This window comes from Saccopteryx leptura, chromosome 3, assembly GCF_036850995.1.
Source record: "Saccopteryx leptura isolate mSacLep1 chromosome 3, mSacLep1_pri_phased_curated, whole genome shotgun sequence".
Classification (NCBI taxonomy): domain Eukaryota; kingdom Metazoa; phylum Chordata; class Mammalia; order Chiroptera; family Emballonuridae; genus Saccopteryx; species Saccopteryx leptura.
Genome location: NC_089505.1, coordinates 1,016,733 through 1,030,413, shown reverse-complemented (window position 1 = coordinate 1,030,413; position 13,681 = coordinate 1,016,733). Strand labels below are relative to the sequence as shown.

Genomic DNA, 13,681 nt, shown 5'->3' with positions numbered 1-13,681 from the left:
AGGGTATCAGGGGAAAGAGCCTGGTCCCACCGGAGGGGACACGAGGTGTGCTGGAAAGTGCCTTTCCTGAGGTCGGGGCCGCTGATGAGTAGTATCATCTGGTGGTGACTGGTTTTCTTAGAGTCGCTTTTCTAACTAAATGATGTAATTTCTACAGTGGTTGATTAGAAGTAGTGTGTAAAGCAGAAAGTGAGTTCTGGGGTTTGTATCCTGGAGAAAGGAACCATCCCAGGGAAGGCCATCAGACGTGCAGCCCCAGAAAGGTTCCATCTCTAACAGGAAGGGATGTATCAGCAAGGGGGTGGGAGTGTCCGCCTCCCCCCCCCCCCCCATTTTGGTTTAGTTTTTCCCCCCAGGAGATTTCATCAGGGCCTCACATACCCAATCTGAGGACACTTGACCTCTGTTAGTGTCTGGTAGAAGGGTCACCCATCTTCCAGCATGGATGGTGATAGAGCCAAACGAAATTGCCTGGGTGCGGGGTAGTCTCATCAAAAAGACGTTAGTGTTGGCAGAAAAATAACATAGAGCTTTAGAATTTAACACATTAAAATGTCTTTAGATTCCCTTTTTAACAGTCTAAAATTTTTACAAACATTTCCATTTTTCTTATTCATTAAAATGATTAATATTTCTAATATTTAGTGATAAACATCATAACCTAAAAAATGTCAATGTATTTTACTGCTTAAGCCGTCAACTAAATAAACATTAACAGTTAACTTGGAAGCAGTTCCGGTTGACCCTCTTCAGTTTCCTGTTTGGAGCATTTCCAGGCAAGCGTTCCCCATACGCGCCCCTGTCCCTGTGGGGTGTGGGGACTGTCCTGGTGTAGGAGCAGCACAGAGTCCGGGGCGTGGCAGGCGGAGCTGAGGAGACGCCTCCCCAGCGCTGTGGGCGGCTCCCACTGCTGTGTCCGGTCCCCATGAGACCTCTCCAGACCAGCAGGGGTAGCGCCCCGCGTTCTCCAAGGCTCCTGGCTTTGACTGCATTTATTAAGGGGACAGTGTGGGGCACGAGACGGTCTCAGTACGGAGGTGAAGTGCATTCTCACGCCGACAGGCTTAGCCCTTGCTGGCCGTTTCTCAGCCCCTTGCGAGGAGCATGTTGTCAGCATTCTTCACCATCAGGATGCCCGTCCGCAGCAGGACGGTCCTGGTGGTTAGAAGTTCACTGCCGTTGGGGTATCCACCTTGCAGGCCGCTTTTCTCGAAGGATGGAATTTTCCTCACTGCTCATGGCAGTGCCTACATGACGGTAGATAGAACAGCAAAGCCATGTGAGACATGCACGGTGCGTGGTTGTATCTCTTGCGCCCGAGCCTTGCACATGCTCAGTTTAACTTGACCCGGAGCCTGTGTGGGGACCCTCGGAAGGCCACCCCTTCCCGCCAGCTGGGGCCTCCTGCAGCCCTGGTTTGTGGCTGTGCAGTGAGGGGACAGGACAGTGCCACGCCCCCGTCGGCAGAGAGGCCCGGCCCCGCCCTCAGCATGCAGGCCTGGCCTTCCTGGGGAGACAGCCCTGTGGGATCCTCCTCTACCCCACAGCGTGGCATGAATCTTTCTATTTGATGTGATTTCACTTAGGAAACCATCTGGGGTTGTCACCTTATTGTCAGGAAACATTTTTGTGGTGTTCTGCTTGATGAAGCTGGCTCTTACTGGTTTTCAAGATTTGGAAGAGCCGATAAATTTTTTAGGAATTTTGCAAGTCAGTTGTTATACCACAGGGATTGTCAAACTCTTCCCACCACCCCCAAACTAGTCACTAAAAATTCACCAGCACACCACTTCATTTAAGTGTATTTTCTTACCATTTATCCTGGCAAAATCACTGAGGACGTGGAATTGACTCATTTTGTCCCTGGGAAATCAGGAAAGTAGAGGGGTTAAGTAACTTTTCCTCAGCCCCCCCCCCCCCCCCATCTTCAGCATGGCTTAGGAGCAGAATATGTTTCTGCACGTCAACATCAGTGATTTCTTCGTGCAATGGTGCCGACTTGCTGGTGATCCGCAGGCAGTAGGGGATGTCCCCCTTTCTCAGACTTCGCAAGTCTGCCCTGGGTTTGAGAGCTCAGGGCAGTGAGCAGCAGTGCATGCGCCCTGACCTGTGTTCCCTGTGGGTCACGGCGCCTTCGGCCCGTTGGGCGTGCTGTGGAAGAAAGCACAAATGCTACCATACTTCAAAGCAGTCATTTAAACCACACACTAAATGCGTTAGCACACTAATGCCACCTTTGTTTTGGATGATTTGATTATAATTTTAACACCTCCCTCCCTCACTTCTGGGTCTTGCTCTCTGGGTTCACTCTGGGTTGCTGAGCAGGTCACTTCTAACGTGTCTGGTAAAGCAGATTCACTGCTCTTTCCTGCGGAGCTTCCTGCTCTCTGCCCTGCGCTTGGCTTCTGCTGAGAAACCTGTAGGCATTCCCTTGTTTCCTCATCAAGAGATTTGAGACCTTTAGAGTCACGGGATGATTTTAGCACTTTACGATGTAAGAACATAAATATAATCTGACGGTAATTTTAAATATTAGCCAGATTTGGCTAATTTTTATCCACCCTGGGCTTAAGTTATGGAGCTTTCCACACACAGCAGCACTCCCACGACTGTTATTTTTGCTGCTGTTCTGAACACCACACAGTGTAGTGTGCAGTCAGGTGATCGTGTGTTGGTGTGGAGGGCTGATACAGCTCTCTGAACTTGAGGGCTTCCCGGAGTCAGCGCTGTCCATTCTGGGTGAATCCTTCTCTGTTCAGGGCTGGCCTTTGGGCTGAGCTCTGCCCACTAGAAGCCAGATACCCCCAGGGACCCGAGAATCTCACAAAGCTGTTACTTTGAATTTCATTGAATTGATAGCTCTGTTTTCAAAAATATCGTAACAGGGGTTCCAGTGTCCCTGAAAACGACCGGTTGGCCTCCATAGCAGCTGAGCTGCAGTTCAGGTCCCTGAGTCGTCACTCGAGCCCCACGGAGGAGCGAGACGGTGAGTGCCGACGGTGTCGGGTCCTCCAGCCCCGTCGTTGGTGTCGTTGCCTTTGGAAAGGGAGGCGGACGTGCGGTGCTTTCGGGGATCTCCAGTGCTGAGCCGGCGACTCTTTCATTTGATGCCTTTCCACTGTTTGCACTGTCTAGGTCCTTTTTGTTGCTTTTTAAAAAAGTCGTTATTCCTAATGTTTTAGTTGCCTAGAGTCCTTATGTTCTCCCTTTTTTTAAAAAAAAATTAATTGGGAGGCAGGGAGGCAGAGAGACAGACTCCCGCATGCGCCCGGCCGGGCTCCGTTTGGCAAGCCCCTACCAGGTGATCCTCTGGCTGGCTGGGCCCCTGTTCCTTTGTTCCACAACTGAGCTATTTTAGTGCCTGAGGTGGAGGCCCCAGAGCCGTCCTCAGCGCTTAGGGCCAACTTTCTCCAACTGAGGCATGGCTTCGGGAGGGGAAGAGAGAGAGGCAGAGAGGAAGGAGAGGGGAAAGGTAGAGAAGCAGGTAGGTACTTCTCCTGTGTGCCCTGACCTGGGATCAAACCTGGGACATCCACACACCAGGCCGATGCTCTACCGCTGAGCCAACCGGCCAGGGCCTTATTCTCTTTAAAAATACAAAAGTGACGCTGTTGATTGAGGACATGCTGGAGATGTTTATAAATGACGCCAACCTGGGCATCTGCCCAGGGCCGTGGGGCTCTGGTGCTCTGGCCCTGCCGAGCACCAGGGCGGGGCCTTGGGTGCGGTCCCCTCAGCACCAGCTCTCTGTGGTGCTGTTTGTGTCGTGTGGAACGGTAGTGCAGGTAAAATTCTTTAGCCGGTTAACTTCTTAGTTTGGTGTGATTTTCCAGAATTGATTGTAGAGACAGTGTCTCACACTCACATCAAACTGTCATCTGTCACCAGAAAGGACAGGTTGGCAGCAACTCATCATTGCCACTCACCATTTCAGTCTTGCTCTCCGTTGAATAAGCGTATCTGTGTCATAAGCCTTTATTTACATGAGAAAATCTTTTCTGCAGAACCAGCATATCCAAAAGGTGATTCAAGTGGGTCAGCTCGGAGAAGCTGGGAACTGCGGACGCTCATCAGCCAGACGAAGGGTAAGGGAGAGGTGGCTGAACTCGCCATCTGTCAGCGCACAGGGAGCGCTTTCAGAGGACGTGCTCTGCAGCTGGGGGCAACGGGACCTTCGCGTTCATGCTCTGTGGTCTCGCTCACACCCGACGTCCCCTGCGGGTGCTTCCGCTCACCTCCCCTGTCTGTTACAGTGCATTTCACGCATGTTTGGCTCAGGAATTGTTGTATTCGTTTTGGACTCTCCGAGCACTTAGTTAATTTTATGTCACCTTGGGTGGGACCTCAGCATAATTACTTGTACATGGTGGGAATATAATAAATATTTATAAAGTGAACATTCACAGTTCATTGGTCAGGTTAAGAAGTTGAGAGAAAGCATTTGTCTTACAAAGTAGGTGACCGTTCAGTATTCACTGGAAGACTAGGCGGCAGCAGAGCCCCTGGCCTGGCACCGATGGTCACGGAGCCTTCTCGGCTTGTCACACCGCTCCTGAGCAGTAGGCAGCCTAGGCCCCGGGCTCTGTGTGTGTGAGCGGACAGATAACTCGGCCGCGATGGTAAATGACAGGGACGCGAGCACACCGCTGTGGGTCCCGGTTTAGTCTTCCTGCCACTGCGTCCCTTTGTCACTGGTCAGAAAGCAGAGCTGTCCACACGGCCAGAGCAGTTGGGATGGGTCTCCTGGAAGCCGAGCGGGCCCTTGAAGGAAGGACAGGTCTGCGTCCAGCCAGGGGAAACACGAGGGAGGAGAAGCACACAGAGGGGACCAGCGGAGTGGACAGAGAGGGCAGATGTCAGCGGGGGTGCGGTTGACAGTTGAGGGGTGTTCAGACTGCGGCAGGTCTTCAGGGGGGCCTGCCTGGAGGGGGTGGCCCTTGGGCGGCTGCTGAGCTCTGGGGGGGGGGCACGAGCAGCGCAGGGGGATGGACCCCCGGCCTGGTTTGGGGAGGGAGTGGAGGTTGGTGAGCAGAGCGGCAGTAATGCAGTGTTAGGCAGTGAGGCAGGGTTGGAAGAGGCGTGGGAGCAAGGGGCAGGCCGCCGTGACGCAGCGTGGACAGGCCTGGGCAGGCTGGTGCGTGGAGAGGGCTCGGGGAGGGTGTGGTCTAGTGGCCTGAGCCTGCATGATGGGCAGTGGCTCTCTGGCGGCTCGTGGGATCAGTAGTTTCCATAGGTAACAGGTCTCTGTGATGGTTTTAGGAACAAATACTTAGTGGTCAAGTAAACTCAGGAACTCCTGGAGAATCCCCGTTCACGTTGACATGGTCAAGATTGAGAAATCTTGAGAAATTTTTACTGTGAAACAACTTTTCCCAGAAACATCTGCCTGTGGAGTCCTGGGCCGCAGCTGTGAGATCTCGCTGGGTGCCGGGGGAGGCTGACATGTCCGTGATGGGGGGAAAGAACAGGAATGTGTCAAGAGCCAGGAATCGGAACATTAGAGATATTTGGGAATTTCTCACCTCAAATGAACCTCACAGTTATCCCAGGCTGTGGGGGCCTCTGTGCCTGCCAGAGACGGCAGCTCTGAGACAGAGGGTACCGGGGAGACAGAGGGTACGGGGAGACAGAGGGCACGGGGAGACAGAGGGCACGGGGAGACAGAGGGCACGGGGAGACAGAGGGTACGGGGAGACAGGGTACCGGGGAGACAGACGGAGGGTGCGGGGGGACGGAGGGTACGGGGAGACGGAGGGTACGGGGAGACGGAGGGTGCGGGGAGACGGAGGGTGCGGGGGGACGGAGGGTGCGGGGGGACGGAGGGTGCGGGGGGACGGAGGGTACCGGGGGGACGGAGGGTACGGGGGAGACGGAGGGTACGGGGGAGACGGAGGGTGCGGGGGGACGGAGGGTGCGGGGGGACGGAGGGTGCGGGGGGACGGAGGGTGCGGGGGGACGGAGGGTGCGGGGGGACGGAGGGTACGGGGGGGACGGAGGGTACGGGGGAGACGGAGGGTACGGGGGAGACGGAGGGTACGGGGGAGACGGAGGGTACGGGGAGACGGAGGGTACGGGGGAGACGGAGGGTACGGGGGGACGGAGGGTACGGGGAGACAGAGGGAGACGGAGGGTATGGGGAGACAGGGGGTACTGGGAGACAGACCTGGAGGTGGTGTCCTGGAGGCGTGTAGAGTGCAGTGCTGTCCACGTCGGGTCTGGGAGCCGCCGGGGGGACACGTGGTCAGCATCACACAGAGGGAGCATGGAGTTGGATCGCGTGCTCCACAAGTCATGATGTCTTCGTGAAACTTGTTTTAGATCCCTTACCTGTAAAAGGTATTTGTCATTGTGAATCTGATAACGTGAGTTGGAGAAGCTGAGATTGGAGCTCGATGGGAACGTAGCAGCAGCAGCTGACTAACGTCTCTAGACTCTTCCCGAGCTCCGGACAGTGGGCTTTCTGTACGTGATTTCCTGATGTTGTTGCCGTAGTTCCGGGAGTTAGGCGCCACTGCCCTCATGTCACGGGTCAGGAACTAGACAGGAGAGAAGTCGATTGTGGTCCCACCCCAAGGACATGGCGGGCCCGGGCTCCAGGCTCCAGGCTCTGGAGCCCCCACCTGGTTCTCTTCCCCAAGGAAGGAGGACCCACTCCCTTCTGCTCGGAGTGGGCTTCCTAGGAAAGGTTGTGCTTCTGCCGGGCTGCGACATGCCAGAGTGACCGGCAGGACTTGAAGCAAGTAGAGGAGTGACCAGGGCCTGGAAGGAGAGCTGATGTGTCCCCCGTGAGTCTCCTGTGAGCAGGTCAGCGCCTGCGGCAGGAGAGGGGTGGCAGAGGGTTCCCGGCGGAACTGGGAGGAGAAACAGGACCCCGTGTAGGGGGCTTGGTCCTGGGAGAAGGGCTTTGCATTTTAATAAACGGTATGGTGACCCAGGAAGTAAACTTACAAGGGACAGCCACCTGATCAGATTGCATGTTTTACTAGGATAATTCTGGCCAATGGGAGGAGAAAGGAGGCCAGTGGGCAGTTCCTGCAGTAGTCTAAGCAGCAGCTTTGAGAGGGGAAGTGGAGAGTCTGTCCTGAGCTTGTATCCTTTGCGCGTCTGTCGGGTGGCATGCCCTGGTGCTGCCAGATGGCGTGGGGCGCTGGGCTGTACTGCACCTGCTGTGTGTCGCGTGGGTGACGCTGAGCTCGCTGTGAGGAGTGCTAGTGTATTTTGCTCCGTTTACTATGTGCTGGACGTTGACACTGGTGATCGGGACCGCTGAGCCAGCCATTCTCCCCGCAGACACTGCCTCTAAGCAAGGACCCATAGAAGCCATCCAGAAGTCAGTCCGGTTGTTTGAAGAGAAGAGGTACCGAGAGATGAGGAGGAAGAACATCATCGGTCAGGTGTGCGATACCCCCAAATCTTACGACAACGTCATGCACGTCGGCCTGAGGAAGGTGACCTTCAAGTGGCAAAGAGGAAACAAAATTGGTAAGGGAGCTGTGGAGCAGTGGTTGTCCCTGCGAAGCAGCTGTGGTTTCCCTTCTTCAGGGTCAGACGTCCATCGCTGGTCCTTTTCTCACAGACGTGTGGGAATCTGTCTCTTGCAGTGGGTTCAGGGTTTTTGTGTTTGTTAGCTTCATTTGTAAAATGTGTTCTGAGAGCAACACGAAAGAAAATTTTCTTTAGAAAGACGTTGTTACACGGATTATTAAATCGACCGGTTTTTCTGGGCGTGGGGAAGCACACGCACTGCACCTGTTTGCCGTGGCCCGTCTTCTCTGTCTCGCCCCACAAGAGCGTTAGTGAGAGCTGGACACCAGGGAGGATGGGACAGTCGTCCCTCCCACACTGCCTGACTCACTTCCTGTGCAGGGACTGGGGGAGGGGAGGAGAGGGGCCGGTGTGTTTCATCCCCTCCCCCACGTAGACCTCAGGACAGAAAACGTTGGAAGCAGCCAGGTCTTTTTAATTATATTTATTATTGTCATCAGTTTTATTCAGCCATCTGTCTCCTTAGTGTAGTGTCACTACCGGGGTTAGAAGATTTTCTACTCCCCCAGCTCACAGCATGAGGTGCAGGTGGGGAGCGGCCAGGCTTACTCCTGACCACGCCCCGTGGCCACGCCCTGCCCGCCCCGCCCCTTCCCAGGCCTCCTCTGGGGGCTGGTCACTTGGCTGCTCTCACTCAACCTCATGCTTTTTCTGGGACTGCCAGTCAGTCCCACTCTGTAGGGATTCACAGGTGAGGCAGTGAAGAGATAGCCTAAGACTGCAGGTGTTAGGGAACGCCAGGAAATATCTGGGGTCTTCAGTGAGTATGGCTGTAGAGACATAAATCCCGCCCCAGAGGTGGGGACGGCCATGCCCACGCAGCGTGTCGGCACGGCCTGGTTTGGTGACGAGTGCTGCCGTTTGCCCTGTCCACAGGCGAGGGGCAGTATGGGAAGGTCTACACCTGCATCAGCGTGGACACGGGCGAGCTGATGGCTATGAAGGAGGTGAGTGGTCTGGCCTCCGGGCGACAGGTGTGGTGTGGAGCTCTGGTCAGGAGGTTCTGGGCGCACCGGGCTTGGGCGCGTCCACAGTGGGTTGTCCGAGGCTGCTCTTCTGGGGCCCGGGGCAGCGCCCTGAGGTGACACGCAGTAGAAGGGCGCGGTCCCAGAGAGGATAAGGCCGGGAGCACCGCTCTGCCCGCACACGGGTCTGGTCAGGGCCGTGCAGAGGAAGACGGGAGTGACTGGGGAGAGCTCAGAGGGGTCACAGCGCCTGCAGCGGGGGCTTTGGGGTTGGGGAAGAAAGGACAGCGTGTTCACCACTGAGGAGGAAACCCCCCAGGGTTCAGAAGTGGGTGTGGGAGGCCGTGGAGAAGGGGCTGGAGTGCAGGGACCGTGGTCATCAGCGGCTCTGCACATGGACACGCAGTGTCCGGACGGCTGACACCCATTGGTGCCTGCAGGGCATCTCAGCTGCCTGCCTGACCCCGCCCGCACCGCTTTAGACCCCTTGTCTCCTGCTGGGGTCAGCCCATGTGTGCAGGAGCTGTTTCAGCCTTTGAGCTCGCCCAGAACTCCACCCTGGCGCCTGCACACTGAACGTCCGGTGCGCTTGTTAGTTCATCTGCAGGTGTGAAGGGTCCCATTAGCTGCTCTCTCACCGGGTAGCCCACAGCAGGCCTGCCTGAGTCACTGGGGACAACAGGGAAAGACAGTCTGGGAGTAAACTCCCACACGCAGACAGCAGTTCCGTGGGTCTGGACAGCCCTCGTAGGTGAACTGGTCCTGTCACAAACCAGCGACAGGACCAGCAGGAACCCACAATTCACCTTTTGCAGATTCGATTTCAGCCGAACGACCACAAAACCATCAAGGAGACCGCGGACGAGCTGAAGATCTTTGAAGGCATCAAGCACCCCAACCTGGTTCGGTACTTCGGAGTGGAGCTGCACAGAGTAAGCCGGCAGTGCGGGCCCCCCGGGGTCCTGTCCTACGTCCCGGTCTCCTCCTTGCCGAGTCACTCTCCGTGACTTACACCGTTTCTGCCTCTGAGCCCAGGGGGGCTCGCCCTGGAATGGAAGTGGTAGAGGAGTCGCCAGCCGCCATCATAACGCCCCGAGACCCTTCCTGCCGAGCGGAAGAGTCTTCCAAAAGGCCCCGCCCAGCCTCTCCTTCCGTTTTTCCTCTGTTTTGGCTGAGCCACTGTCGAGTGTGCTGTTTAGTAGTGCAGCTTTTTCTTCCGTGCATGTTTGGGAACCACTGTGAAGTGAGAGAAAGGGAAAAGCTCATTTTGCTTTCCCTTCATGATTAGAAACAAACGCCGGGGGACGGACAACCTGGAGCATCCGTGGCAGTGGGGCCGGAGCTTCCAGGCTGGTGGTGCTGGTTCATGTTTTCACACCCACGTTCGTGTTTGAGAAGGGTGTGTTTCGGTACTTCCTGTCCCTGTCTGAGATTATATGGCGGACTGGCGGACTGCATCTGTGAGGATTCTAGACACGTGTCGCCTGCGACGTGGAGTATTCTCCCGGCTGGCCGTGTCATCCATGCAGAGCAGGCCGGCAGACCCTGCTGTCCGGGGGCCAGAGTCCCCTGTGCTGAGACGTGCTCAGCGTCAGGACAAGTGTAGCACACTGTTAGAGAGGAGACTCCTGTGGGGCGTGGCCGTGACGCAGGCCCTCAGGTAGATCCCCCACGTGGTGTGCGTGTGACACGGTGCGTTTGGCTCCTCGGCAGGAGGAGATGTACATCTTCATGGAGTACTGTGACGAGGGGACGCTGGAGGAGGTGTCGAAGCTGGGGCTGCAGGAGCACGTCATCAGGCTGTACTCCAAGCAGATCACCATTGCCATCAACGTCCTCCACGAGCACGGCATCGTGCACCGTGACATCAAAGGTAACCCCCTCAGCCGGCTGGTGTCCCGCACGGGGGTTCGGTCCCACTCCCCCACGGTAGCAGGAAGCGCTTCACGTCACGTGTTCTGTAAAGAACCCGGACCGAGAAAGGACACGGAACGCGGGGTTCCGTCTTTGAGTAGATGCGTCTGCTCTGTCCTGTCTCCGTGAAGTCTGTTTCCCAGAGGTGAGCTCTGCCTTTCTAGGCGGATGGTGGGGCCTGTGTGTGTATTGGACACGCGTGGTCAGAGCATCCTCCTTTTCCTGGGCGAGGGGCCTGTGTGTGTAGGGGAGTGTCATGAATGGTGGGGACCGTGCGTCAGAAACGCAGGAGCGAGTCCCACCAGCAGCGTGTCGTGCGGCCCCTTGTCCTGTCCCGACACTCGCCTCCCCGCCTCTCCATGCAGACCCGGCCTCAGACCCGCTCGTTCACGCCGATGGCCTGTGCTGCCTCCTCCTGGCCAGCGGGAGCGCATGCTTCTGCCTTGGAACTGTCCCGTGCACGCGCCTTGACCACACTGTGGCCCCGGCCCTTGTGGGTGGGAGTCTTGGCGATCATTAAAGCTACCAATTATTTTTGTCCCTAACTGGCCCTTGACTGGAGGATCCCGTCTGTCACTTAGCTGAGGCCGTTGCAGACACACTCACTCTGGAGGTGGCGTGACGTCCACCAGTCACTCGAGCTGGGGGCAGGGCGTGTTCCCCTAGAGCCTGCTGTGTGTGGTCTGGGCATGAGGGGTCCTCCACATGCCTCCACCGCGCCCCACGCCCTGGCCCTGCGGTCCTGCCGCCCGCCCGGCCCCTCCTCGCTCTGCCGCTGGGAGATCCTGGGTGTGGGCCTTGACACCTCGCTCTGCCGCTGGGAGATCCTGGGTGTGGGCCTTGACACCTCGCTCTGCCGCTGGGAGATCCTGGGTGTGGGCCTTAACACCTCGCTCTGCCGCTGGGAGATCCTGGGTGTGGGCCTTGACACCTCGCTCTGCCGCTGGGAGATCCTGGGTGTGGGCCTTGACACCTCGCTCTGCCGCTGGGAGATCCTGGGTGTGGGCCTTGACACCTCGCTCTGCCGCTGGGAGATCCTGGGTGTGGGCCTTGGCACCTCGCTCTGCCGCTGGGAGATCCTGGGTGTGGGCCTTGACACCTCGCTCTGCCGCTGGGAGATCCTGGGTGTGGGCCTTGGCACCTCGCTCTGCCGCTGGGAGATCCTGGGTGTGGGCCTTGACACCTCGCTCTGCCGCTGGGAGATCCTGGGTGTGGGCCTTGACACCTCGCTCTGCCGCTGGGAGATCCTGGGTGTGGGCCTTGACACCTCGCTCTGCCGCTGGGAGATCCTGGGTGTGGGCCTTGACACCTTGCTCTGCCGCTGGGAGATCCTGGGTGTGGGCCTTGGCACCTCGCTCTGCCGCTGGGAGATCCTGGGTGTGGGCCTTGGCACCTCGCTCTGCCGCTGGGAGATCCTGGGTGTGGGCCTTGCTGGCTGTCCGCCAGGCCTGCGTTGCGGTCTCAGGCTGCTCTGTCAGGTGCGTGCTGGCTCTGCCCGCTCTCATGGAACAGCGCCTCAGGTGGCAGTGGCCCTGGAGCAGCCCTCGGAGCCCTGGCCTGAGGCGGTCCACTCTCAGCGCAGCCTGGCTGAGGACCAGCTCCAGGGGGACTCAGGTGCACGGGGTGTCCCTGGTGGGCACTCCCTGAACCCCACGCCCTGAGGAGTAACTGGGACCACAGCTCACGTGTGGCCAGCCGCTGTTGCACTCAGTGGCTCCGCACGCCTCCCGAGGGGCTGCCCAGGGCCATGCAACGCCGGGGGCGGGGCCTCTGGAGCAGAGGGCTCTGAGTGAGCGGCAGTCCCGGGTTCCAGCCCCGCCCACGTTGGGCATGCCGTGGTGTGTTGCGTGTGACAGAGCCAGTGCAGAGACGGCCTTGGTCTGACGCTGAGGGACAGTCATGTGTGCTTCCTGTATGGGGGCTGACAGTCGCAGGCCCCACACCAGGGGTGTCCCACGACCACCTGTGTTTCAGCCGCCCCTGGGTCTCCCACGTTAGACTCGTGCATCGTCATCTGCGCTGGTGTTAAAATTGCTCCTCTTTGTATCAGTGTTTGTGGGTAAAGTTTAAAGTCCTCCTGCGCTTACATTTGGTTGATGAAGTTTCTCAAACCCACACGTGCTCACCGTGGAGCTAGGTTGTTGTGGAAACTCCTGAGTGCACGCTGTTACGAGGCTCATGGCTGCCGTTTCTCATCAGGTGCCAACATCTTCCTTACCTCGTCCGGGCTGATCAAGCTGGGAGACTTCGGGTGCTCGGTGAAGCTCAAAAACAACGCTCAGACCATGCCCGGGGAGGTGAACAGCACCCTGGGCACCGCAGGTGGGTGCCTCCCCGCCCCCAGTTCTGCCCCGACTCCTTCCGGCACCTGGTGGCCGGGCTCCCTGCGCCTCTTGTCAGCAGCCCCTTGGAGCGCGGGTCGGTTCTGACCCGCTGAGGACCACGTCCGCGGGCACTCGATTCCTCCTGAAAGCACGGTTCAGGGCGGGAAGTTGTTTCCCTTAGAGTGAAAGGAGAGAGGAGAGGCCTCTTTCCTGAAAAACTGTTTTCCACATTGGCTTTATTGAAACTATTCCAGTCAAAACAACATTATGTTTAAATGCTAATTACTTGTTTTGATCTTTGTGATAAACTATTACACTCTCCTGTGTAGGTTAAATTTCATATTTTCATTGTGAATACAGTTTATCTGAAAATTTGTATACTCAAAACTGTCTTTCAGAAAGTAATTCGGCCCCTAAAATGTTCAAGAAATTGATCTGAAATAACTTTTTCAAGTTTTGCTAGTTCCTGTTATGTAATTCAGAAAAAGTCCCACCCGCCCCCCCAACACGCTGTTTTCTTTCCGAGTGGGATGTGTATGCCGTTGGCTGCTCTGTCTCACGCACTGTGCTGTCAGCCCTTCCTCTCACCGTGCCTGTGACTTCTACAGCGTACATGGCCCCGGAAGTCATCACTCGCGCGAAAGGAGAAGGTCACGGGCGTGCGGCCGACATCTGGAGCCTAGGGTGTGTGGTCATCGAGATGGTGACCGGCAAGGTAAGCGAGCCCGCCTCGGGGAGAAGCTCCGGGGCACCTTGCAGTGAAGGGCAGTGTCTGTGGGCTCATTATCATCAGGACGACTGTGGACACGTTTCCTGCTAACTAGAGAACAGGACTGGAGATAAAAACGTGACCTGTCAGAAGTACAGTTTGGTTAAGACAGGTGAGAACTAGGAATCAAGTATTTATGAGGTTGATCGTTTAGAAAACTCTTA

At 56.9% G+C, this 13,681-nt stretch overlaps 1 protein-coding gene across 6 annotated transcripts in view; it reads left to right on the top strand.

Annotated features, from left to right (window-relative positions):
• The window catches only part of MAP3K4 (mitogen-activated protein kinase kinase kinase 4), a 94,210-nt gene that overhangs the window by 76,897 nt on the left and 3,632 nt on the right, over window positions 1-13,681 (top strand). For all 6 annotated transcript variants that reach the window (XM_066372765.1, XM_066372762.1, XM_066372764.1 and 3 more), the window contains 8 exons: window positions 2,886-2,986; window positions 4,005-4,085; window positions 7,291-7,482; window positions 8,422-8,492; window positions 9,326-9,442; window positions 10,224-10,383; window positions 12,624-12,746; window positions 13,357-13,463. In XM_066372765.1, the coding sequence (XP_066228862.1) occupies window positions 2,886-2,986; window positions 4,005-4,085; window positions 7,291-7,482; window positions 8,422-8,492; window positions 9,326-9,442; window positions 10,224-10,383; window positions 12,624-12,746; window positions 13,357-13,463 (952 nt within the window). The remainder of the gene's footprint in view (window positions 1-2,885; window positions 2,987-4,004; window positions 4,086-7,290; window positions 7,483-8,421; window positions 8,493-9,325; window positions 9,443-10,223; window positions 10,384-12,623; window positions 12,747-13,356; window positions 13,464-13,681) is intronic.